Raw genomic sequence first — 26,161 nt, forward strand, 5'->3', positions numbered from 1 at the left:
ATTGTCAAGAACATGGAAATAGAAGATGATATCAATACATAAAATATCACAAACATCACATGAAAGGTTGAAATTAAAAAAAAAAATAAAGTTTAGACACCAAATAAAAAAAAATAAAAAAACAACATTTTTCATATTACAGTTCGGTTCACAGTGAATTAAAGCATTTTTATAGTAACAAATTGTGAAAGTACATTTCTTTTAGGTTTATTTTGCGTGTGTGTAATAGACGGTTGATATTACCCAAAAGAAATAGAACATTTTTGTCAATAAAAAACATTTGATGAAAAAATTATGGAGAAGCTTGTATTTTTTTCCCAAACAGAGATGAGATAGTTTATTTTAAGCAAACATATCCCTTGGATATTGTTGAATCGGAAAAAAAGAAAAAAAAATCACATCCGTATTATCATCCCAGCAGCTGCATCGCACGGGTACTCCTCGTTCTAACTGTAAATAGCACCAAATAAGATTGTAATTGTATACGTTCACTTAGAAGGAGAGCAGGCAAGAACATCCAATGAGAAAAGCCATACACACTGACAAGTCATATAAAATCAGAGACCGATGCCTAAATCCATTTATTGAATGGTAGTATCATTTATTTATTTATTTGAAATTAAGGCCTCTCAAGCCCTAGTGGGCTGCCATTAAAGACATGCTTTTTTTTCCAATTACTTGGAGAGCTGAGCTGAAAAGCATTTAGAAATGCGGTTGATATCATATTTTCATAAAAATTTTTTTTATTTAATATAATTTATATATTTTAGAACGTTTTGATATGTGGTGATATCAAAAATAATTTTTTAAAAATAAAAAAATATTATTAACATACATTTTAACACATGAAAATTATTTTTCGCACTGCCAAAAAAACTTTATTTTGGAACCAGGGATTTGAGAACACCAGCCTAGAATTTTCAATCTCACGGCCATGGCAGTCAGAAACAAGATTTATTAGCCGCAGAATGAGAAAAATAAATAAAATAAAATAAAATACACCCAGTCACACTCAGCAAATAGAATACATTAAACTTCCCAGCCAGGCGTAGCTACCGCACAGTATCTGTGGCCTGCTGCAACTTTACATGGGTGGGTTACGCCTATTGTACAAGAATCTACAAGCAAACATTCCGAGCCATAACAGTCCTATAATTTAAATCTTATACAACAAACAGCCTTTAACAAAACTGCAACCGGAAGCTTTACAAGTATAAATTACATTTCCCAAAACCTGGATTTTGCCTCACAGTCAGTTCATGGCAAAGATGAGCGTCTATCCTGCTTGCTGTATTTTGCCTGCCTGCTGCAGTGCCATCTTTAACTTTAAAAAAGAGGCCATTATGGCCTTCGAGATTCAAGCAACTTGCAACAAGAAACAAATAAAAGGAGGGCAGTGTTCAGACACTCGGTGATCATTTATTTCCATTTATCCTTTGTCCATTCCTACTTTAGGCTTGAATCATGATCACTTTAAATCTAGTCGACCTGTTCTCCATGCTAGAGAATTGGTTGATTTTAGTAATAGGCCAAGTGCTGAAGAGCATGCAGCTCGCACGATTGCGTCTGGTGATCGACTCATCTTCCCCATCAATGTCCCAAACACCTATATGAAGATAGAATCTTTTTGTGAGTCCTCAATACTTTTTATCTTTAAAAAAAAAAAAAGTCACACTGGAGGACTCGTAGAAAAGGACCTGTGATTGGTAAAGGGCTAAAATGCGCTGTTCATCTGAAAGTGATACCAAGCAGCTGACCAAGTAAATAGCATTAGCCTGTATTATTGGCCAAGGTGCATCAAATGCCTGCATCATCAAGAATGTAAGCAAAAAAATTATAAGTATATATATATAAAACATGTTTATTATCTTTCTAAAAAAAGCAAAATGGAAAAAGAAAAAAAAATTGAAGTAGAGTTCTCGTGGATTTTGCACTATAATCATGAAAACTGTTTTTGGATTTTTTTTTATTTTTTTTAAAAAATGACATGATCACTTAGCAAGATACACACCTGTATGGTTGATGCCATGTAAGTATCAACTCTGGAAGGAAGATGCTGGATAAACTGCTTAGTCAGATCTCTTACAAAGTCCTGATAGTCACTTCTGAACAAAAGACATTATTTTGAACCTCCGTGAGGAACATAGGTCACACCAATGCTTTTCAGAAACTTTTTTTTTTACAATTAATTACTGCATACCGGTGATCAGAAGTAAAACAGTGTGAGTTGAATAGAGTAGTTGATTCTTCCATCTCCATCAAGGGGGCAAGCCTTTTCAGAGTGTTCTATTCATTAAACACTGATTCAGTTGAAATTTTTTGTAAAGAAGCTTGATGCAGAAACGGAAGTCAAATGTTAGGTAAAGACTCACTCGGCAAGCCTGTCTCACACTAAGATCATCATCATGAAGGTGCAAAACCAGGCGAGGAATGGCAGCGTGTATCTGAGAAAAGTATCTGATCTATATTAGCATGCTGACCAGAACAAATAACAAAAACAAACAGAAATACATTTCTAGCACACCATAAGTGAATAATCAAATCCAAAGATATGACAGAAGACGAGATATTGGCCATCACAAAAGAACCCATCACTCAGTAATGCCCATTCAAATAGCAAACGGAAAAAAAAGAGGAAAATATCGAGAGAAGAAGGAAGCTTGGTTTGGTGTTTTTTAAACAAATGTTGGTGCAACAAACAGTAATGCTAATTGATGTAAGCACTGTGTTATGCTTGCTTCAAATTTATAAAATCTTGCATGAAAGAGGCAGACTTGACACTCTCAAATCTTTCTCAGAAGTATTACAACCCCCCCCCCCCAAAAAAAAAAAAAAACCCAATTATTAACAAAACAAGTATATATCATCATGAATTAAAACAAAAAAAGAATGATCCGACACTTTAAAAATAAATAAAACATTGATTAACTCCACACTTTTTTAGGACCAGTGTACATAAGGTACCTGGTCAAGAAATATTTCACGCTGTGCCCCAACACCATATTTACTCAGGGCTCCAAATGCTGCAAAGGCATCAGCTCGCATTTTCACATCCATCGATATCTGTTTTAACCCAAGAAAGAAAAGTATATGGATCTACAAATCAGTGTTCTCTAACAAGAAGCATCATCTATATGAAATTATTTCATGATACAACAATAGCAGTAAAACAGCAATAAATTACATAAATAGGAAATCTTATAGCCTTTTAATCAACAACAACTCTGTCCTGAGCTAGATGCAAAATCAAAAGTTACGAAATGCAACAATGTTCTTCACAAGGAAATTGTTATTCAAGGTTCCATATTCAAGTTCAACCACCTCTCTGCTACTAACAGAAAGTACTTCATTAGTTCATAAATCAATGTGCATTTTCTCCTGTCATATTTTATGCCACAAAACCATAACACTGGCATGTCCTGCTTTTCATTCCCATACACAGTTCTAAATCAATGACATGAAGACATAAACATGTCCAATGTATTTGAGAAGTCATATATTTTTATTGCCATATTTTCCTTCGTTATATGTTGCATTCATACTTCTCTCCAAGACATGTTTTGAGGCCAAGGGTTTCAGTAAATAAAAAGGATAGAATGTTTCTTTTATGAAAAGAGCTTAATTACTGCAGAAAACTCACTAGTTATAGGATCAAAAGAGTAGAGAATTAAGGCATCAAGACTGCAGAGAATTTTCTACTGTACAAAACTGTATTTTCAGGCAAGCTAAACAGAAACCCTTTGATGACCACAAGGAATACAACTCAATATATTTTATTGACTTACCAATAAATCAAATAATGCAAATAGTGATCACATGATTCCATTCAATTCCATGCATTTGGGAGCATATGATGCAATAAATCTTCATTTTAGCAAGAAAAGGGAAAAGTTGTTAAAAGCAACAAACGCACTTGAAGATTGCGGAGCCGAACAGAAAGATTGAGCAAAATGGGCTCTACTGCATCATCTGGGGATGATTCAAGAATCTAAGATATGCAACAGGAGGAATGATCAGTGAGGTAAACAAAGTGCAATCAGAAAGCACATGTAGCATAAACAAAAGAGAGATAATGGGTAAATCACCATCAGTAAGCACGAAACAGCAGTTAATTGCACAGATTCATCCAAATCGTCGAGCAATGCCACTATTATGCCAAGAATCTGGATTGTGTGCTGATAAATATGAAGCGATGGTATCTGTGGATTGCATACCACAAAAAGTAATTGGGACCATGTATAAATATTTAATCCGTAACATTGAAAAGTTGAATGATTTTTTATAAAATGTATAGTAATTATCTACAATCTAGGGTATTGTGTGGAAGCTCTTTAGCGAATTCGAACCTTAATGTGTGCAGAAATCAGGCACATACATCAAACATTTGAAGTTCATTCCAATACTAAAGATAAAAGTAAACCAAGCAATACCTAATTCTAAAACCTATTTTTCTTGAGCTCCATTTGTATGCATTATGACACATGATAAAAAATAAAAAAAAAGGAATACAGAGCTCTTATAAATCTCAATAAAGAGTACCTGGACAAGCCCTCTTAAACAAAGACGTCTAACTGTTGGAGACTCATCTGAAACATGCCGGCACAATGCTTCAACCATCTGCTCCAAAAGGGAATCAAACCCACCACTGCATCACCAAAAACATACATAATGAACATGATATTTAACAATAAGATGGGTAATCCTTGACAACAATAACTAAACCAGGTAAAATAAATTCAGAAATACAAGCATCAAATCAGAGTGTTGCCATTGATTTGCATCTGGAAAAGATAATGAATGCTTGCATGAAACCAATTTTAGACTGCAGTTAGCTTACACAACAAAACATGGACATGCTTATATGCATTGCATGCTCTACAACTTCAAAGCATCAATTTATACCATAGAAATGGCAGTGGAAAAGGAAAATAAAAAGACTTGGGCTGTTTTTGGTAAGGGTAAAACAAATGAGAAACAAAACACTAGATTTCCTTTATGTTGTAAAATTAAATATGAGAATAAAAAAAAAAATGTCCTCTAAAACTTAGGAAGATTATATGCCCCTGAAAATTAATTTATCAACAAATGATCTTGTTATTGCATGGATGCTTCACCGATATCATTTCTGCTGCAGATCTTTAAACAAGTAAGCTAAAAAGATAACTGAGAAAGATATACCATTGAAGCGATAATTATTAGCAGTATAATGCTAATCAACCTTAGGATACATGATGTGTACGAAGTTAAGAAACAATTTAACAGTAAGAGAAGCACAGGATAGAATACCATTTGAAGTTAGATCATTCAATGCATACCTATAGGGAACAAACTCCGACAATGCCGCAGCAGCAGCTTCCCTTTGAAATTTTTGACGCCGGTTTAAAGATTCCGTTAAAATTACACAGATAGTCCTGACCTGAATAAATTACCAAAAGAACAAACTCCAAAGATATCACAAATGCATTAACAACGAACAAGAAGAGTAAAAGCTACTGAAAGGCATTTACAAAATCATAAGATCACATATTTAGCAAAGCAACCACAGAACAATCCTGAGAATGACAATCTGGTTCCTGATACATCAAGAAAAGTTTGCATTGCGTTGCACTTGAACATATTTCTGACCTACATTGAATATGTTTAACCAACTTCGACAGATTTTCTAAATTACTAAAGCTTACCAGTTAAGCAACCTGATGAAAGTTTGACAGATATATCTCCTTCAAGCCAGTGTTTACAGATTATATAAGAACAAAAATTTTCGGCTGCCTTGGGTAGTAAGAATTCCTCCTACCCAGCACATGTCAGTCTCTCAACCCACCATGCAAGGGTAGCGTTAATTGCTTTTTATTTTTTGTCAACAAAAACCATTTGTTTTGCCATAATCTTTTTGGTAAACAGAAACTTACCCTTTTTATTATACATGTATGATTTGGATATCAAATATATTTCTAAAATAACAAATGTTGTCCAACAAATGACAGTCCAAGAGATTGCCATGGGTTGGGTAAGAGGAATTCCTCATATTAAATAATAAATATTATCCTTCACCTAAACAAAACTTTCTGTTAGGTTATATTGTTAAACAAAGCAACTGACAAACATAATTTTTATCACATATATGTTTAGGACAAAGATTACCCATCCGATATGAAATTTGTTCAGAGAATGGAAAAATATGAACAATCAGTTTTCTTTTTTGTTCCATTATTAACTTAAATATCATTATGTTCTAATACATTGTATCTTTTGCTCGATATGTGCTTTGCCATTCCTCAAATTTTTAAAACTGAGGGGAAGAAATGAATAAAAGAAGAAAAAATAAGTGAGAATAAAAAGAGCAAAACAATGGAAAGGACTTCAGAGGATTGCCAAATTACTTCTTTTGGCCTCTTTATAGATATGCTGCCAGCTAATTCTCCGATAAGATTGATCCACCTCTCCTTTTCAATTTGCTCTCCATCTCTAGCCAAAATCTACAGAAAAATGTATTTTATTCTTGATTTATTTTAAATTGCTAAATCAAAACTTGGAAATCTCTGTTTTTGCACTGGGAAAGTTAACGGCATCTGATATTTTCATACCTTTCCCATTTCAAGGTCTCCAACACACTCACAAAAGACTTGAAATGCTGTTAGAAGAGCTCTGAAAAGAAACGAAGACAGAAACCATTTAAAAATGTCTACATGTATGCACTGCTGAACATTGAAGCACAATGAACGGAATATTCAGACAAAATATAGAATATAGATTAGACACTGACCGCAATGGCTCATGCTGACCAGAACTAGCTAGACCATGACAACTTCCAAATTGGAGTGTGAGTGCAGCAACAACAGAGGCATAGCTTTGCTCTACTGCTTTCTTTCCAACTTTACCACCCCCTCTGCAATTATAATAAAAGAATGCAGAATTATTTACCATCCAAAGAGGCCATGTCTGACAAATGGAGCTAATGGTACAAACCTGAAAAAGGCAGTGAGAGCAATCATAGCAGCTTGCAGAATGTCATCCACTATCTGACCATCAGCTAAATGACTGGAGTTGTCTCCTTTCTCCAGATCACTCTTAACAACAGGAGTCTGGTTAAGGAATGATATCAGATGCTCCAGGAATTGAAAAGAAAGGACTGTGTGTTGAGAAAAGGCCTATAAAAAATTCAGAAAAAAAAATAATTTACAGGAGAAATCAATGCAAGTAAATTTTGCATTCAATTAGAAAAAAATAAATTAAAAATCCAGGTCAAACATGAATAGATAACTCCACCAAAGACATGTAGCCAAACAATCATACGCAGACAAAAAGTTAAATCAAGTACGATACACATGTAGACTAACATGACATTTATTAGCAACCCTTTCTTTCTTTTCTTTTTCTTTTCAGTAAAATAACAGTATTATGTCTGTATCTCTAACTTTGATTGAAGTCAACAAAAATAAATTCAGGAAAGAAAACCTAGTCCTTAGCTTCTTCTTTTTTTTTCTTTTTTTTTTTGTGAAAACTTCCAGTTTTCTATAAGAAGAAGAGGGAGCTGAAATCCATGAATAACATTTCCAATTTCCCAATTCTTTGAAGCAAAAGATTCCAATAGATAACAAAAGGATAATTGTACAAATAATGACTATCACAATCTGAAGTTGCATGGAAAATTAACCAAGCATCCCCCCTAGCACTAGCACCGGGCATCATCCAAGTTCTTGCACCAGATTAATGATATACATCATTACAAACCTTCAAATGAGAACAAAAAGGAAAGGAAAAAAAAAAATAAAACCCTCTTAAGGAGACAGCCATCTCGTAAACTAAAATTAAATACTCACATAGAATGCGTCCTGCATTGGCCAGCCACCTCGTAGTCTAGATATATCCTTCGTGACTACATCCTTTCCAGCTGTGGCCAATACTTCATCAAAGACAATATTTGAACTAGTACTTTCAGCTAGAGAAGCAATCTTTAGACAGTTAAGGATTTAAGTGGGAAAAAAAAAACCACCCAGAGCAGAAGACAACAATCAAAAACAAGAGAGCTGCATAAATACAAGCACTCAACACAGTAAAGACTGGACACCTCTTAATTTCAAATGGCTTAATAAAGTTATACAAAAAAGATAGAAAAAATGATACAGCTCCGAGAGTCTCCAGACGCAAATGCTTCTCTGTAACATGAACCACAGCAGAGAGCAATGATTGAGTTGTCCTGCAGACATTTTCAGTGTAAGAATACATTTTTGTGTCCTCAAAGCTCACATGGGATAATGCATGTGAAAACAGCAATTACACATCCCCTGATGAAAGTTAGAACAGCCGAGGGAAACAAAAGGCTGTACAAGATTGCTCAAGCTTGAAAGTAATTAAGATTCTGTAATTAGATGACAGACCTTGAAACGTCCGTTTCACTTAGCTCTTTCCCCCTTTTCATAACAAACTCAATAATAGCTTGTATAGCCCCTTCAGCTGATGGCTTGATCTTATCACATATAGCTGCTGAGCAGCCTTGCAGGGTGGCAACAAGCTGCGATAAAACATAAAATGAAGAATCATGCTCCCACAAGTCAGATCATGTTAATGTACAATTCTTTAAGAAAATAAATGACCCTACCTCATCTTTCGTCAATAAAAGACAGGTTGAGCACACGATTCTGTTAAAAACTTCTGATGGATCAATGGAAGCATCCTGAATATATAACAGAAGAAAATCAAAATATTGAGATGGTCTTACATTTTCCCTTTCACTGCTTCAAACAAAAGTCTTACAAAATATAAGTGAATGAATGGAACTTACACTTCTCAAGATAGCTATAACATCCTCTAGAGAGGATAAGGCACTGTAGGGCAATTCTATATCCACATTTAAGCTAAAACCTGCAGGCTTTGGAAGTGAAAGAGCGAGGCTGAATAGTTGATCGAGAATCTGCCAAACAGAAAAAACATGACGTGTTTTACTTCATAATTCAGTGAATATTAAGTGAAGTACTTCTGACTGTTACAACCCCCCCCCCCTAAACTTACCTTCTAATCATTATAGGTATGTCACCAAAGTATATTAACACAACCTAGCACCATAAACAACTAAATCCGATTCCATACCTGAGCAGAAACTTTTCTAACTTCAGAATTAGTGTCTGCACAACGTGGAAGATATTTAATGACCCTCTCTCCCAAACAAAGGGCTTCACGACTTGGCAATACAAATGCAGCTGGTAGTACAACAAAAGAAATTGTGTTGGGTCAATAATAGACAGTAAAGATTTAAATCAGGTCAATAATAGACAGCAAAGATTTAAACCAGGTCAATGATAGACACTGAAAATGTTAATCATTCTCAGGAAATGTTATTACATGGTAAATTGGAAATGGTGCTATGAAGAGTACGGTCAGTTTGTTTTCTGTGAGTGCAACTTCCATGGCAACCTAGGGCACAATGTCCAGTGATGCAAAGCATCCGAAACTTGAGAAGCATCTCATAAACTGCAAGACAGCCTCTCTTCCTCTGATGCTCCACAGAGGAAGAAACATAATCATCAATATGTCTCATAATGTGCAAAAGCTGCTCGGCTCGGCTTCTTCCATCCTCTCCACTAATTTCCAAAAAAAGAAAATTGCTAGTTGAGTAGGAATAGTAATACAGAATCATAAACTAGATAAATGTAACCATCAATTTTATGCAGATAGTCTGTGTAATAAAAGAGTTCTACTTTTTCATCTTCTAATTCTTACAGCCATTCTTATTTTTTCAATTTGTCTTTAAAGCAAGGAATGCCATACATAAACCAGAATGGTTAAGTCTGGAATCAAACTTGAAAGCATCCTCTGATGAAAATATGAGGTTTCTTTCAGAACAAAACACAGTTGAATCATACTTGTATATCAAAGGAATACTCATGTTCACAAAAAATATTAATTTTAAAAAACTCATGAATAAACAATACCTTGTTAGAAGAATTGCACATAAGAGAGTGATAAGGTTTTCTATGAGGGGACTGACAACATCCACTGGCTCATTAGGCAAAGCAAAGAACCCCAAGGTTGCCTGTATCACAACGTTTTTAATGAGAGAACATAGAATCCAAAAGTATATTGCTATTACTGTACAAGAACCATGAAATACCACATGTACCTTCATGATGTAATTTCTTGTTTCTATTGTCAGCTTTGGCTCCACAGAGACCAAGGTAGTGCAGGCACTTAAAGCCAGAGCCTGTAGAAACAACCATTAAGAGAAAATGAGTAAAATAATAATCGAATAGGAATTGGAAATTATCTGACAAGAAGAAAATATGTTCCCATTTAATGGAGAAGTTCCAAAGCAATTAATATAACCCGAGTATGCAGAAGTTCAAGACTGGAATCAACAAAACCATCATCATCTCTCCCCATCAAAGTTAGAATATAGTCAAGCATTTGGTCTCTTTTCTTCAGAGGGAATGATGCACCACTTTCCGCAGCATTAATCACAGCACGGCCTGCATAAGCAATAACGTGCTGAAGCTTCTAAAAAAGAGAGTGAAGAAAAAATAATACATTACTGTAAGCTAAAACCTTCACAAGGCTGAATAACGGAACAAGTAATGTACATAGTTAAAGCAACTTGCAATATTTTCTTTTGAAACATGTCAAATTAATCACTTTACAGTAACAATCACCAGTCAGGTAGGCTGTACAGAATAGAACGTAAACATGCAATGTATCCATATATCTTATTAACCATTCCAAACAAAAGAAATGAAAATCAAAACTGAGAGAGAGAGAGAGAGAGAGAGGTTTTATTTTAAGTTCTTATCTAAGGCTGGAATTTTTTCTTAGGTCTATGGGTTCCAGCTACAAGTGGGATGGTCAAATTTCCTGCTACTGCCTCTTTTTTTATTCTTTCAAATACTCATTCTTAAGATCCAGTACCTAGCAGAAAGAAATGAAAATCAAAACTGAGAGAGAGAGAGAGAGGTTCTATTTTAAGTTCTCGTCCAAATGGCTAGAATTTTATCTGAGGTCTGGGTTCCAGCTACAAGTGGGCTGGGAAAAGTTCCTGCTGCCGCCCCTTTTATCTTCTTTCAAATACTCATTCTTAAGATCCAGTACCTTGCAGCAACCCACAAGAAACCAAACCTTTTCTTACACCCATGGTCTACTTGAACCCAGTCTGTCACTCTTGATCTCTTCCTAAACTCTAGCCCATTTTACAGACTACTGATCAAGATTCCATAAAAAGGCTAATCGATTAAAAGCAGGAAGAAACAAAAAATAAAAAATGATGGTCAAGAACCAATTAAAAAACCCTCTCCATGCAAAGGCTAGTCAATTAAAAGCAGGCAAAAACATAAAATTCAAAAGTGCAATTCAAGAACTAATTGAAAAATCCTCAAAGTCTCTTTATTAACATTAAACATGTAAAATGATATCATTTCCCCAAGACATTTAATTGAGTTCTTGAAAACGGAGAACCACATCTGCAACCTTTAGAAATTCTAAGCACATGGGCAAGAGAGTATATGCAACAAAAACACACATGTCAGTTAGAGTTGACCAATTGCAGAAAATATGTTACTATTAAATGTTCACAACACACTTTTCTAACATATACAAACCTAGTAAATCAATAGCGGTTATTACAGCCTGCTTTGCTGTAGGGTGACGTACATGAAGAAGTCGTGAAAGCATATTAGTCCCCTGAGAGCCAGAGAAATAAATAAATGACCAATCTAGCAATTAAAAAGCAACATAACTGGTGAAACAGTGAAAACAGCAGAACATTGAGGGGAAATAAATAATACATCAAGAGCCAGCATCAACCAGCAGCAGTTGCACAATAAAAACTATAGTAAAAGCAATGACATTACACAGCATGAAACATATTTATAAGTTTACTAAGGTTTGCCAGAACCTTTTCCACTAAACAATTTCAAAAATCAGTTAAGAATATTTATTCAGGATAAATAGGTAGTTCCAGATCTCAAGAACAAACGTTTCCAAATCCCATAATGAAAAGTATCAGTGACTTCTCAATGCACAGATTGTGCCATAAACAAAGAGACAAGTTTGTGGCAAAATAGCACAGACTGATCTAGGAGTCAACCCTGCTTAATGTCACTTTGGAAAGTATACAATTATCAAAATAATGGCAGCTTCAAATTCATGCCTTACAGACTTAGCTCAAATGTGAAGGAGTGAGGTGGAGTCGGAGTAAGCCTTAAGTTGAGATCTTGTTATCAAATAATTAGAAAAATGGTGATGCAGAAGAAGAAATACCTGACACATTTCATAGGTTGAATAAAGAAGATATGTGATTATACAACTCCATACCAACTTCATTTTCATTCCCTTAGGCTTTAGCTTAGGGGATGAAGGATATAAGAGTTACGTCTCGAGTGTAGATCTTGTGATTAAACAATGAACAACGTAATTGGAAAACAAACTACAGCTTCAAGTTCAAAAGTGCTAGACAACACCTACAGAAGACTACATGCAATCACATTTAACTACTGGGTAAATTATGAACAGGCATTAATGATGTAAATTGCCAACAAACTACACAACGATTGATAGCTCTACACTGACACTTCATCTTCTTTTTTTTCATTATTTCCTTGTATTGGAAGTTTTCAGGATAGCAGTGTGAGAAAAGATCAAAAAGTCATACAGATATATGAAAAGAACCATACAAGAAGATATATGAAAAGAACCATACAAGAAGGGCATCTATTCTGGCTTCAATAACTGTTGATGGAGCATATCGTGCAGCATAACCATACATCAAAGCCAAGGCAGCATGTATATCATCTGACTCTTCTGTCCTATAACTATCAGAGAAAAGAGACAACAACCTGCGAAAGTTGGACATATAAACTGTAACACCATAACTAACATGGATCACAGCCAAATCAAACAAAACTTAACCACTCAACTACACTCAAATTTTTATAACAGTTGACCACCTATAGCAGAACCCATGCAATCGCATTAAGTATTGGGTACAATATGAACCAACATTAATGCTGTAAATCATCAACAAAATACACAATGATTAATAGCTCCATACAGACTCTTTGATTAAAACAATGTGTGATGCATACAAATTAAACAAAATCTTAACCACTTAAATAAACTGATTCTAACGATGCGTGACGCATACAAATTTGTCCTCACCAATTTTCTAAGAGCAGGGTTTTCATGGTGAGGGTGAAAAAGAAAATATTGTTCATCAATTCATCGATTTTTCTTTGTATTAGCTATACAAACATCTGCTAAACGACCATTCCCAATTATCACAGAAAGTCTGGACACAGCCCTTCATTGATCTCAGAAATTTAATCTAGAATTCTGACACTTATGGGCTTCAACCATTTCACCTGACAATGGCATACTTTCACAGGTTTTACTGTAGTTATGAAATTATTAAAATCTAAAACACCTTAGGATGAACAGTTGTTAACCATAAGATAGACAAAATGTAATAAAGAAAAAGAAGTGTATGGTGTGGAAGCAAGGGAACGTGCAAGAGAAAGAAGCAATAGAGAATATCATGGTTTATTTCTGAATGGAGAAGGATAAGATCACCGAAATAACCACATTTTGTGGTTGGTGATTGTTGTTGTGGGGTGGAGGGGGGTGTGATCCCTCAGTGCATGTCTGTCTACGCATCTGTGTTCGTTTACATTAGTATGCATGCCCTTTTATATCTTTTAAACAAAAACAGACCTTTGAAAAATACTCTGCTCGACATTATCCAGGATGACTTTCAGTTTTGCCAACACAGTATCCAAGTGAGAAGCTGCAACCTGGAATCAATCACAAGCAACACAGTATCAGAGATTTTTTTATTATTTATCCTCTATGAGAAAAGAAAAAACTGATAAGTGTTAATATCCAACATACCAATCCCATGGCTTTTGCCAAACCAAGCCTGTTGGCTGGATTAGCAATACTAGCTTGTTTATACATCCAATCAATTTTATTTCGAACATAAGCCCTGTCATCAACTTTCTGTAGAAGCATTCCAAGGCACCTGGAATAGAAAGAAAGAAATTACAGCTACAAACAGACCTCACATACAATACATTATTTGCATTCAGCAAATGTTAAGAGGTGTATCTGAATTGTATCCATCAAAATTAACTAACCATTAAATGCGTTTGTAAAATCAATGGCTTCTATATGCAAGTTACACACATTAACAAGCACATGATATAGGTAAGAAGTATCCAAATGAGTTTCAGTATTCACAGTGACTCAGGTTTCCTTGTATCATAGAGTTTCTTATGAGAAGTGCTGAAGATATATGTTCCATGGAAAGTTTCGTATGAAAAGATGTCATAAATAATCCTTACAAGAGAAATGTATTGATGTATTTGGTAATTCGGGAGGCTTTTGCCAAAGTAGAAATGCCATGCTACAGAAAGACACTGGTTACACTAGTTGACTAGGACACTATAGTCCATTGGTCAGACATACTATATACAGTTTACCATTGTGATGGAACATAAGTATTTGGAAGATGTTTTTATGATAGCAGCAAGCATTTATTGTCCTAGTCAGTGTTTATGGTAAATTGCAGTGCAAAACTAAAAAGTGTTTATGGTAAAAAAGGCCAAATGAGGTCAAGTACAGGGGTAAAAAATAAGGCATTGCCATTCATGAAGAATCAAAGGGAAGATACGATAATTATCACATAGAATGCTAAAACTATTTAAAGCTGGATTTCATTGGGATTAGTATAAACGAGTGCTGCCTCTATCAAGAAAAAAACTCCATGCATCCCAGTTGAACAAACATTTCAATTGCAATTTCCTTTACTACCCACAAGAGCAATAAGAAGCAAAGATTGTTGCAGTGCAACTTTCTAGAATCCAGATATCAGATTCAAAACATTGATACCTGTGGAGAAGAGCAGAATGTTCATCATCCGATGTATAGAGCTCGTATTGGTATGTGAAAGCATTTCCAAGAGAGATCACCCAATCAGTGTCTTGGATCACATCCAATGATTCTGCAAGAAACTGTCACCCAAAACAAAGAGAGATTTTGGTGACAACCACTACAATGAAAAGCCTTTGATTTCACCACCAAAAAAAAAAGAACTGCATCTGGCACCTCTCTCCTATGACATAATAAATAATACTGATAATGCAACAAGAGGGAACAAGTCAGTTATAAATAAAAGAATCTCACATTGATTATCATGTCATCCCAAGTCTCCTGGTATGAAGGATCCAGCTTTAGGTCATCCGTGTCACTGACATATGCCTTCATTTTAGGAATCTAGAGCTTACCAAAGACAGGAATCCATTAGATTCCCTAGCAGAACCATATTATTTCAGCATACGTCATGCATCGTAGCATCATGGTTGAGTAAATGGAACATGAATTGCTTAATAGTGGCATTAGGCCAATTCAATTATGTTATATCAATGACAAATATCCAAAAGTGCATAATTAGATAGAGTGTTGCTTAGGATGTTGCCCATTGCAGAAAAAATGATAAACAATTAACCCAGCTTTACCTGTTTCAGAAATTCATTCTTGTTCTCTATGATATGATAATAACCCAGCTTTACCCAAGTTTTCAAATATCCATTCTTCTATGTAATATAGTTACAGATTTTTTGCATCCTACGTATTGCCAGCCAAATCTTTTATTTATTTATTTATTTTTATATTAACTCATTTGCTAACTTAAAGCTTCCATTTCTAACTCAATTATGACAACACAATTGTATACCTCATCTTGCCAAAACAAGTTGATATTCTTCGGGAAGAGAGGTGCCAAATAACAAAGGACCTGCAGGTACAAAGGAGAAGTAAAGCAGATATTCCTTCCCAAAAGAATGCCAAAATAAGCAACAATTTAAAGAATGGCAAAACCCTTCTAGCCTAAACATTACAATACAGGAGTTCAATGATCCTATATATATACAAATGAATTCCTTCTTTTGTATTTTGACCACAACAAAAAAACAACCATTTACAATCCCCTTTTCTTTACTTCCAAATTTACTCTTCATTCCACAAATTGTCAACCATATCTTTCATGCTTGCTTAAACTGCTTAGAACACAAAACTCGATAGCAAATGGAGAGAAAAAAAGTCAACATTGAATAACAAAGAACATTTGAACTCTTAATTAAAAGCTAGAAACATGTGCAGAGTAACCAACAATTCCCAAACCTATCAAATCTCAAAGAAATTTTCTGTCTGTTTGTCCTAAAATTGCGAGCCGAATACAGAGCAAGAGCAAAGTTTTCCTTCGCGCCTTCACTAACTATTGTAGTAAATGGTCTGCCTAATCAAAGATAGGGGATGCTTACGGTCAAAATCTGAGTTGCCAGCTGCTCCATTGATAGTGGATCATGCAAAAGCACCAACAAGCGAGCAAAAAGCTCCTGGATAGATGAATAACAAATAGATGGTAGGCATTTGTTTTCATAAAGCAGGCAAGAAACTTCAAGAATAAACATGTAATATAAACTAAAAGAGATCCACCTCTGGACTTGGGACATCAGCACGAGCTTTGTACTCACTAACCATACTATTACTATTAGAAGATCTGTTTCTGCATAATTCTGAGATGCATCTGCAAACCTTTAAGAGTAGCATATATGCAAAACAAAGTAAAAAAGTTTACTTGCCACTTCAATTACAAAATCAAAGCACAAATTCAATTACGAACCCAGGACCATCCTTAAATAAGACATGACTGCCCTCAAGCACAAAGGACATGTAAACAAAGGCAAGCATTAGAGGAAACAATCAAGTCCTTGCATTTAAATACAGGTATATTACAATAATCTTGCTTGTGAAACTACACGCAGTACACATAAGTTTGGAAATTTGACATAAATCCCTTCCATGTTTAAGAGAATACAATACAAACTCCCTTTATAACCAAAATATCTCCATTTATACCAAAAAATCCCATATTTTCAAATTTAGTTTTTGTCTACATTCTAGCTATTTTTTTCTTAAAAAATAACGCATGTGTATATATATGAGGAGCTGATGGATTTTTCTTCAACTACAACGAATTTAGATTCATTAGAATGTTAATGAATTATTTATTTCAGAAAAGTTCATTAAAGCATTTACCCTAGTGGATTATTTATTTATTAATTAATTGTTTTATAAACAAAAGGTTACTCTAGACCCCTATAAGGACAATTTTAGTATAAATGGGGGCATTTTAAGCATAAAGGGTTTTTTGAATTACTTCTTCAAATTGAAGCGGCATATACTGTGGATAAAAAGTAAGGTATCAAGCTCTAAGGTTATAAACCTAAGCAGTGAGGAAATTTATAAAAAATCTGTGTTTTCTTAAAAGTCTGAATAGTCTGAATATTCTCAAAATAAACTAGATATCCTTATTTATATTAGTTCTAAACGTACAATCCTTTTCAAAAAAAAAAATTATTTATTAAAAATGACCTAACTAATAGAATTTATTAGGATTCTTAACTAGTAAAATACTAATTAAATTAAAAGTCCTAATCTAAATAGGGAAAAAAAATCCTATTACAATAAGGCAAATAAAGATAATCTCGCACAATAACTTCTGAGTCTTATTTGAAAACCTTCTTGATCCCTGATCATCATGAAATTTTAATCCAATAGAAAACATGGCCTTCAGAAATCTTCTGTCAAGATTTCAGCTTGATCCAATGGTCAGATTAAAAGTTATACTTGATTTACCAAACTGCTTCTTAAACTCCTTTTAAACTCCTCAAAACCTAAAAATATTAATCATTAATGAAGTAATACAATAAACATTATTATGCCAAGAATATTGAAGAAAGTACCCCACGTCAGTAACCTCTACTTCCAAACAACTAGCACTCGAGTTATCTGTCAAGAATTGAACTCTTCCACTCCAAATGAACAAACACTTCGAATATAGCATTGTAGCCAACATATTCACAAAGTAGCTAAAGAAAAAATTAACTTATGATTTGTATATGCTAAAGAAAAATCCATATTTAATGTTATACTTTATGTTCTTACGAAATCTACTTGTAGTTCCTTCATACATTCACTCACTTCGAACTTTACCTCCTCATCATTTATGATTTCCAATACTTGAACAATTAAACTTCAAGATAATCTTTCATAATATCTTTAGGAAAAATTGTCATAAATTACAATGTCCTTCATGTCCTTGTTTGCAAGATCTTCATAATCATTATAAGATATTAATTTAGAAGCTTTCTTGATTTCTTCTTCACCATTAGTAGATGAAACATCAACAAGTAATCTTCTTTCTTGATTTCTTGATTTGCAATAGTGTTGTTGTTGTTGTTATCATTGTTGTGATGTTAAAACTATCTACTTTGAAAAGACAACACCTCCTCCATATTTTTCTTCATTCCTATTTGAGAAGGTTGAACAAAAGACAAATAACAACAATCTATTTTCTTATCTAATCAATATAAAAACTCTTCATAATCATCTTACATAAACTCTAAAATTAATGATTGTCTCAAATCTTTCCATGATGGAGTTAAGGCTTACTTGTACGAGTTCTATATTCAAAAACTTCAGACCACCATTTTCTAGAACCACAAGAAAGTTTGTGTACAACAAGCCATGCTTTTTTATAACAAGGAATCTTGTTGAAAAAAAAAATAAGTTTCCAACTTTATCAACCAATTAACAAATCTTTTCTTTGAAAATTTTACGTCATAGAAAGGAATCTCATCGCATTCAAAAATAGGTCTAGATTTCGGCCTACCTCGAGGTTAGTCTCCAAGCAAGTTTCTCTATCTCCCATTAGCCGAGCTAGACCTGCTATAGTTTGCTCCAACAATCAAACCTTTGTTTCCAACCATCTAGTTTCTTCTCTTTTGGTTGCACAACACCCTAGAGGGCCCCCACTCCTGCATCGCGGAGTGGGTTGCTATTGTCTTTGTCCATTAAAGAAGCCAACCTATTCTGATACCAATTTGCATGGTGTATAACATGGATAGAAGTTAAGGTTCTCAATCCCTAAGGTTACAAACCTAAACTGTAGAGAAATTTAAAGAAACTCTCTAGTATTTTATTAAAAGTTTAAATAGGTTGCATATTCTCAAAATAAACTAGACATCCTTATTTATATTAGTTCTAGATCTAAAATCATTTATAAGAAAAGATTCTTAATTAAAACTTACCTAGCTAATAGAATCTATCTAGCATAAGGATTTCTAACTAGTAAATATGAATTAAATTAAAAGTTCTAGTCTGAATAGAAAAAAGAAATCAAATACAATGAGATAAATAAAAACAATCCGACATAGTAAATTCCAAGCCTTATTTGAAGGTCATCCCGATCTCCAATCATCATTAAATTTTAACCCAACAGAAAACAGAGCCTTCATAATTTTTGTCAAAAATTTCAGCTCAATCCAACAGTGAATTATAAGTTATGCTTGATTTACCAAAATGCATCTTGGACTCTTCTTAAACCCCTCAGAGCCTAAAAACCTTAACCATTAATGAAATAATAGAATCAACATTAAGAATATTAAAGAAAGTGCCCCATGTTACAAATGTGGAGTGGTTTCTATCAAATCTCCAAACTTTTAGGTAGTCCCTATTTTTCACGATACCTTGTTGGTATTACTGTAATTCATCCTTTAAATAATCTCCATGCACAATAAACTAATATAGATTCACATAGTGAGAGAACCTACAGTCACAGTAGCAGCGGTGAAAGATCGTGGAATAATCATCTTCAATAGAAAAGGCCATAGAATATGCTGCAGGAAATTAAGACAACAATAAAAGGTGAATTTCATGGAATTGTGAACTCAAGAAACCAACAATTCCATGATTGTAGTCCAACAGGATGGTCTAAAATATGTATCAAATAGTTAAAAAAAGAGAGAGAGAGAGAGAAGAATTTCTTTGTGTACCTCCATTTCAGGAATTGTTATAGTTAGTAGAAGAAGGCCCTTCTCACACACAGCTCTTAACTTGGTAGGACAAAAGGCTCCTATCCTCACCTGGGGAAACAATAACCCGATATGAAGCCATGATAATGCATACAGAATGATTAGATTTAATTAATAATTATATTACTCCAAGGTTAGGATTACTCTTTAATGATATCTTTTGTTTTTTAACCTAAATGATGTCTAGATTGTTATGAAATGTATTCAATTCAGCTATTCAAAAAACAACAAATACATGATTTGCTCATTGTTCTGGTAAGTCGGTATCATTAAGCCCATCAAATTCTTAGCATGGAATCTTTTCAATTAAGGAAATCCTTTTGTTTGGATTATATGGACCTGCAAAAATTGAAGCACAATTGAGCCAGAATCTACCTTAGAGTTCTCAGGATCATTTCTATTGTGATCTGATAGAGCACAATGACATACAAGGTATTCAATGAACAACTCCGCAGATGGACCAACCAAATAGCAGTGTGAGGCCATTACTACAATCAACTGCCACCAAAGCAGCATAATTGCGAATTAGGAAAAGGTTGTGCTGCTTTATGAAGAGTTTAGGAACCATAAGAGCTATTAGTCCAAGACAAAGTACCTCAGACAACGCCTTCCGAACACCAAAATTTTGCTCATCTAGCAAGGACTTTACAGCTTCAACAAGCAAAGGCCTTTTACTATGCCAAGCTTCAGACGACCTCCAAATGAAAACATACACAGCTTAGGTCAAATAGAACATGAAGAGAAGCAATTTCAAATTACAGAAGCAGGAAAAACCTTGGTAAGAGATGCTTTAAAACACATAGCGCACCAAAAGTCAAAGACTCTTCCTTCAACCGGCATTTCTGGCAGCAGAAATATTAAAATTATAAGCAGTGCATCAAGGTATAAGATGTAGCTCAATACTAATACTGAAATAAAACACCTACTAATTCCATTAAACCAACAGATAAAACATAAGAATAACTAACTACAAGTACCAGCACTTCATGAGCTCACTCCTGCTAAACAATCTAGCATATAACTTCACTCACATTTAAGAGGAATGTAAACAGATCATCAGGGTATACCAAGCCAACTGTTAAAAAACAACGTTGAACTTCATTATAGGTCTGCAAAAGGAAGAACATGAATCAAAAATACAATATTTAAAAAATGTTAAGAGGATAATGGAAACTAATGGCAAGCAGGGAAAAAAAAAAAAAACGAATTTCACATATTCAAATCATCAACATCGTGCAGAAAGTGTTGGCAGAATTTACACCTTCAATCCCACTGAAAAATCTGAATTCTCTTTGATATCATTATTAAAGCAAACAACCGGAAGGAGTGTTGATAGAATAACTGTGAGATCCTGCAATGCGTAACATGAAAAATGGCACTCACTATCACAACATTGGGAAGGAAAGGAAATGAATTGCAGCATTACCCTTTTTTCTATATTCAAATTATTGTTTAACAAAAGGTAGTAACTGTTGTGCCAATGACATACTATTTTATGCAAAGACATATAACACTGACTTTGCGCCCATATTTTTATATATACTTTCCACTTTCATGCATCCCCAAATATTTAGCCAGATCCATTTTATTAGAAGTAATATATTTGTGCACCTTCAGAAAATCTACTTTAGTAAAATACATTCAAATTAGGAAATTAGAACATCAGATGAGTTACAAGCAGAGATTACTGTTTGTTTTGTAATTCCATAGCGACAAAGTGTTTGGAGTTGAGGAAGCAATGGTTTTGATTGCTGAGCATAAGAGACATATAAATGTCTAATTTACCTCAAAATCAAGCAAAGGCGGACCAGTTTCTGACAGTAACGAGGCATTTAAGAGATTGTGAAGACTACAAGTTGCAAGTAAGGCGATATCTTGATCTTTTTTATACCTGATTCAAAAAGAAGGCATTGCATTATCATTGTCAGTGCTTATATCTGTACACAAAAACATACTAACTGGTTCCTAAAACAATTGGCTATTCAAAAATGCTTTTTATGAAAGAAAATGTTTAGCGAATTCTGGCAGAATGACATACAAATTGACTAAAGGAATTAGATTAAATTGATCTTACAATTCCAGTATAGTAGGGACAAGCCTGGGTAAAGCTGTCTTTAGTTGTGTCCGGGTGATAAGACCAAACATCTGACCCAATGCTTCCACAGAGGACGTGCGAACCTATCACAAATGGGAAATAACTCAACCATCAAATAGAAACAACAACTGAACAGTTAAAAAAGACTATAAACCTCAAAGTACACACACAAAGGATGAGATTACAAAAACTTATAGCATTTGGAAAAAAAAATCAAAAACCAATTATCGGTAATGCAAACAGTTTGTCTTGTATAGGCACTTGTATGCGGCTTAACAAATAAAAAATATAATTTAATGCAAGAGTCTCCAAATGAACACACAAAGGATGCAATTACATAACTGTTAAAATTGGATAAACCAATAATCAGTAATGTGAACAGGTTTTTGTGTTCCGGTATCCACTTATGTTCATGCGCAACACCAGTGCTGCATTGCTTGAAATATAAAAGGTCATATAACATTTCAAATATAATGGTGCAAAATGCACTAATTCACCTCAAGTAGAGTTAAGGATTGCACTTAAATCTCAAATTGAGGAGCACACTCATCATCAGTACAACCAACATATAAGAAATTTGGCATTGCTCAGGTTTTGAGAAGACATGTTTTGTTCAATGGAAGATAACTGACTAGATACAAGGTGAAATAATTGTAGATGCAATGCTAAAGGTGCATTTACTACAATAAAAGGTGCCCCTGCATGCCGTAACCCAAATGAAAAATGATATAATATGAAAGGAATATTTTACAAACCTTAAGATCCCTGGAAGATGCCCATACTCTCAATAAAAGCTCAAAGGCAGAATTTAAAAACGACCTGCACTAAATGACAATTTTCTTAGACATAATGTTGTGAGAATGTGTTGGGGAAAAAAAAACAATAAATGGGATCGTGATCTTACATGACATCAGCATCAAGAGGAGACAGTGAGGGGAAATCCATGTTATATTGCCAAGCAGCCTGACACCAACATCTAAATGCTACAAAAGAACAGAATACAACATAAGCAGCAGGGTATTTACAATAAGATCAGGAGAGAATACAAAACAACAAAAACAGAGAGCACCCTAAGGGAAAGCATAAGATGTAAATTCAAGCTTAGCAAAGGATATTTCATCAGACTCAATCAGTCACTCTAGCTAGTAAATCCAACATACCAATTCACATCAGCATTTCATCTTTTATTTAAGCCTTGAGCATTGCTCATCATATTTGACGGTGAAAATGGGTGCGCAAAGATGAGACAAAAAATTAGGAAATTAATTAAAAAACATAAAGGATATTTCCTATCTTTTTTTGAAGACTGAACAAACAGAACTAAATAAAAAGGCCGCCACAGCAAAATTTTCATTCTCTGTTCACATTTCATAAACAACCAAACTAACTTCACTAAACCCAACAAAAATGATGAAATTGTGCTATCATATCAATTTGACCTGATAAATGTAAATTTTTCAATGCTTCATATTAGCATTACTATGTATTTGAGATTGTGGTGCAATGTACTTTTCAAAATAACTTTTCACTTAAAAATACAACAAAATGAATTTTTTTCAGAATTGTTTTAAAATTTTTGACATCAGCACTAAAACAACATCAATTTGATGCTTTTTCAAGTCAAAAACACTTTTGAAAAGCATCCAAAATCAGAAGCAAAAGCACTCCCAAACACACTCTTAGTCAAATATGGTTTGCAATCCAATCCTATCAACTAGTCCAGGAAATATTAGAAGTGGAACCTAAATTTGTAAAGAGAAATGAAGGAATAAACGAACAGCAATCCAATTCAAATACCTAACAACAAACCTTAGGCCAGGATATGAGGTGATTCTCATAAACCCTTTGATCCTGGCATTAGATAGTTTCAACTTGCTTCTAAAGGACCCTAAGAAATCACTTAAAATGGCCATACCATTTGCAAATATTGGCCGATGGACATCTCGCACATTTCCAAGAATAGGTAAAACTCTGGAAAGGACACCTTTCAGTCGTGGAATGAACTGTATAGCTTCAATGAATTGAAAAGAACAACATACACTTCAGTTTATTTAGACAAACTGCAATCGCCAAAAGCAACCTAGAAAGATAAACCAAACTTCAAGGTGCACTAAGTTAGATAAATAACCATTAGCCGAAGCAAAGTCTGCGAGTATTTGAACCATAGCTGGCAAAGCTGAACTCGGCCCTGACAAATGAAGAAAAATTTCTTCTATCATCTGCCAAATCAAGTGAGCAACAATTATCAAAGAACATCAAAAGGAGGACAAAAGGGAAAAGAAAATTAAGACTCGGCAACAAAAGCAAGAAACTTACAAGGTCAGGCAAATGTGAACCAATTGAAACCAATAGGCCTGCTGCAGCCCTTTGCCAGTCAGCATTTAGTTCCTATCTCAATAAGAAAAATAATAAAGCATGTTATGTGGATTTTCCACTTGTTGAACAAGTGATGCATAATAAAAATACAAGGTCAAAAAACTGACAGCAACGAACTCCAAAATGCCAAAGTGACATGATCCAAATTATTACAAGAGGTCACACATGAATGTATTACTTAAAGACAGTTGGTCCAGCTGATAGAGAAATTGCATAAACAATTTACGTCCCAAACTAATCCAAAAGCAATATCAATAAAATTCATTTCCAAACATCATTGATAAAAGAACATCTTTTCCCCACAGGAAACAAGCTCCTAAGGATGTATTATGTATAATTATCCGTTCACATGTTTTTTAATTCCTCTCGGACATCATAGAACAGCAGAAGGAAGCAAACCAGCTATCACTCCTTAACAAATTAATTAGTTAAGAAAGTAGAATGGTCTCAAGTGTTTAACAATAATATTTATGCTTATTGTAATTAATTAAGAAACATCTTTGCCAGTTTTGGTGATGACATGCACTGAGCTTAAATAAAAAAAAATAAAAAAAAGGAAAGAGAGAGAGACTTTGAGCATGGATATGCTTATTATAGTTCACCCATCAATCACTGCTGATTATCTGATTGTAATTGTACTGATGCCCTGACAACACTCTCTTTGCTTTTGTTTTTGGTGAGTAAAAGAAACCATTTAATCCCCTTTTTAGGGGGATTTGAACTACTAAACATGTCTACTCAACCACAAACTGGTAATTCAATTCAACACCAAGATGTACCATCAATTTTCATGCTCCTGGGACTTCACTTTGTACTGTTTACAAAGTAAACAAATAATGTACAAACAAAAACACAGTAAAAATTATTAAGTCCAAGAAGTGTCACCAACTAGGCAATGAGAAACGAAAACCATAAGCACAAAGTAATGCACCTTAGACGAGATCATTTCTGTGGTGGCAATCTTTGCAAGTTTTGCCATGAAAGAAGGATCAATATCTCCTTCGTTTAATGCACTTACTCCCAGTGCCATCACTTGAAATACCCCAGCCATGTTCCCAAATCGCTGATAAGAGAATTAAATAAACAAATAAAAGAATTACACGGTCCAAATTCTAAATTAATTCAGATTTAAAAAAGAAAGAGGATAGCAGGATTCGTACTCGACGTCCGCCTCGAGAAACCGTATAGCAACAATCAAGAACCAGAAGCGGATTCCTAGAATTGGACTCATCAACATAAATATCTCAACTGATAAATACACGGACATTATTATTGTTATGGAGAGAGAGACAGAGAGGGCAATGAATTACAGGCTAGCGATGTCCTTGAGAGAAGCCATGGAGGATTGACGAACAGTGGGGGATTCATCTGCCAGAGAAGAGACCAAAACCTGAACAGCCTCTGCAAAACAAACTCAACAATTGAGAAGTTGGTGAATTGAAATGGTTAAAGAAGGTGATTGCGTTCCTACCTGATGCAGCAATTGAGTTTCCGGAGCTTGAAGAAGCCATCAAGGAAGGAAGAGTTAGAAGAAAATCGCAGATCAAAAGATTCAAAACAGTGAAGCTAGAGAAGGAGGAAGCTATTAAGATAAAAAGAAGACTACTTGGTAATGCAGCAGTGACCAGCCCATATGAACCAATTTAACTCTTAAAATGTTTCTAGCCATTTCCAGCCCAGCCCAGCCCAGCCCAGGGACTGCTTGAATACATCAAGTTAAATTTTTATTTTTATATTTTCTTGGTAATTATAGAAAATTTCTAGCCCTATTTAGAAG

The 26,161-nt window shown here is 34.4% G+C and overlaps 1 protein-coding gene across 4 annotated transcripts; it reads right to left on the reverse strand.

Moving 5' to 3' along the window:
• Nucleotides 1–939: 939 nt before the first annotated feature.
• On the reverse strand, nucleotides 940–26,014 carry LOC118048366 (protein SHOOT GRAVITROPISM 6). Of its 4 annotated transcripts, none has more exons than XM_035058015.2 (51): nucleotides 25,856–26,014; nucleotides 25,695–25,785; nucleotides 25,545–25,599; nucleotides 25,316–25,447; nucleotides 24,325–24,396; nucleotides 24,137–24,227; nucleotides 23,924–24,019; nucleotides 22,913–22,991; nucleotides 22,764–22,827; nucleotides 21,988–22,091; nucleotides 21,699–21,804; nucleotides 21,175–21,264; nucleotides 20,945–21,022; nucleotides 20,688–20,755; nucleotides 20,509–20,608; nucleotides 20,289–20,411; nucleotides 19,875–19,964; nucleotides 19,653–19,718; nucleotides 16,474–16,572; nucleotides 16,299–16,373; nucleotides 15,713–15,772; nucleotides 15,163–15,252; nucleotides 14,869–14,990; nucleotides 13,870–13,999; nucleotides 13,693–13,772; nucleotides 12,683–12,818; nucleotides 11,583–11,664; nucleotides 10,321–10,463; nucleotides 10,118–10,198; nucleotides 9,930–10,030; nucleotides 9,340–9,578; nucleotides 9,088–9,197; nucleotides 8,783–8,911; nucleotides 8,600–8,674; nucleotides 8,379–8,512; nucleotides 8,125–8,197; nucleotides 7,821–7,952; nucleotides 6,967–7,148; nucleotides 6,764–6,886; nucleotides 6,585–6,645; nucleotides 6,381–6,476; nucleotides 5,316–5,416; nucleotides 4,540–4,645; nucleotides 4,086–4,199; nucleotides 3,914–3,988; nucleotides 2,965–3,063; nucleotides 2,373–2,444; nucleotides 2,201–2,286; nucleotides 2,012–2,102; nucleotides 1,698–1,805; nucleotides 940–1,606 (listed from the first exon to the last, which is right to left on the reverse strand). In XM_035058015.2, exons 1-51 carry the CDS (start codon nucleotides 25,893–25,895, stop codon nucleotides 1,469–1,471), a joined length of 5,088 nt encoding a protein of 1,695 aa, XP_034913906.1. In that variant the 5' UTR covers nucleotides 25,896–26,014; the 3' UTR covers nucleotides 940–1,468. The 4 variants fall into 4 exon arrangements, with proteins under 4 accessions (XP_034913906.1, XP_034913905.1, XP_073265732.1 ...); XM_035058014.2 differs by having other exon boundaries at nucleotides 2,012–2,105; XM_073409631.1 differs by lacking the exon at nucleotides 20,289–20,411 and having other exon boundaries at nucleotides 2,012–2,105.
• Nucleotides 26,015–26,161: the final 147 nt, after the last annotated feature.

Source organism: Populus alba, chromosome 6, assembly GCF_005239225.2.
Source record: "Populus alba chromosome 6, ASM523922v2, whole genome shotgun sequence".
Taxonomy (NCBI): Eukaryota; Viridiplantae; Streptophyta; class Magnoliopsida; order Malpighiales; family Salicaceae; genus Populus; species Populus alba.

Bases quoted from the DNA above. Each gene is read 5' to 3' on its own strand.
- LOC118048366 (XM_035058014.2), bottom strand. From the start codon at position 25,895: ATGGCTTCTTCAAGCTCCGGAAACTCAATTGCTGCATCAG. The intron at 20,609-20,687 runs GTTTTTCCTGCT...TTTCATTTGGAG, and splicing joins TTAAAGCATCTCTTACCAAG to GTCGTCTGAAGCTTGGCATA. The intron at 16,374-16,473 runs GTGGATCTCTTT...TCATCTATCCAG, and splicing joins CTGATGTCCCAAGTCCAGAG to GAGCTTTTTGCTCGCTTGTT.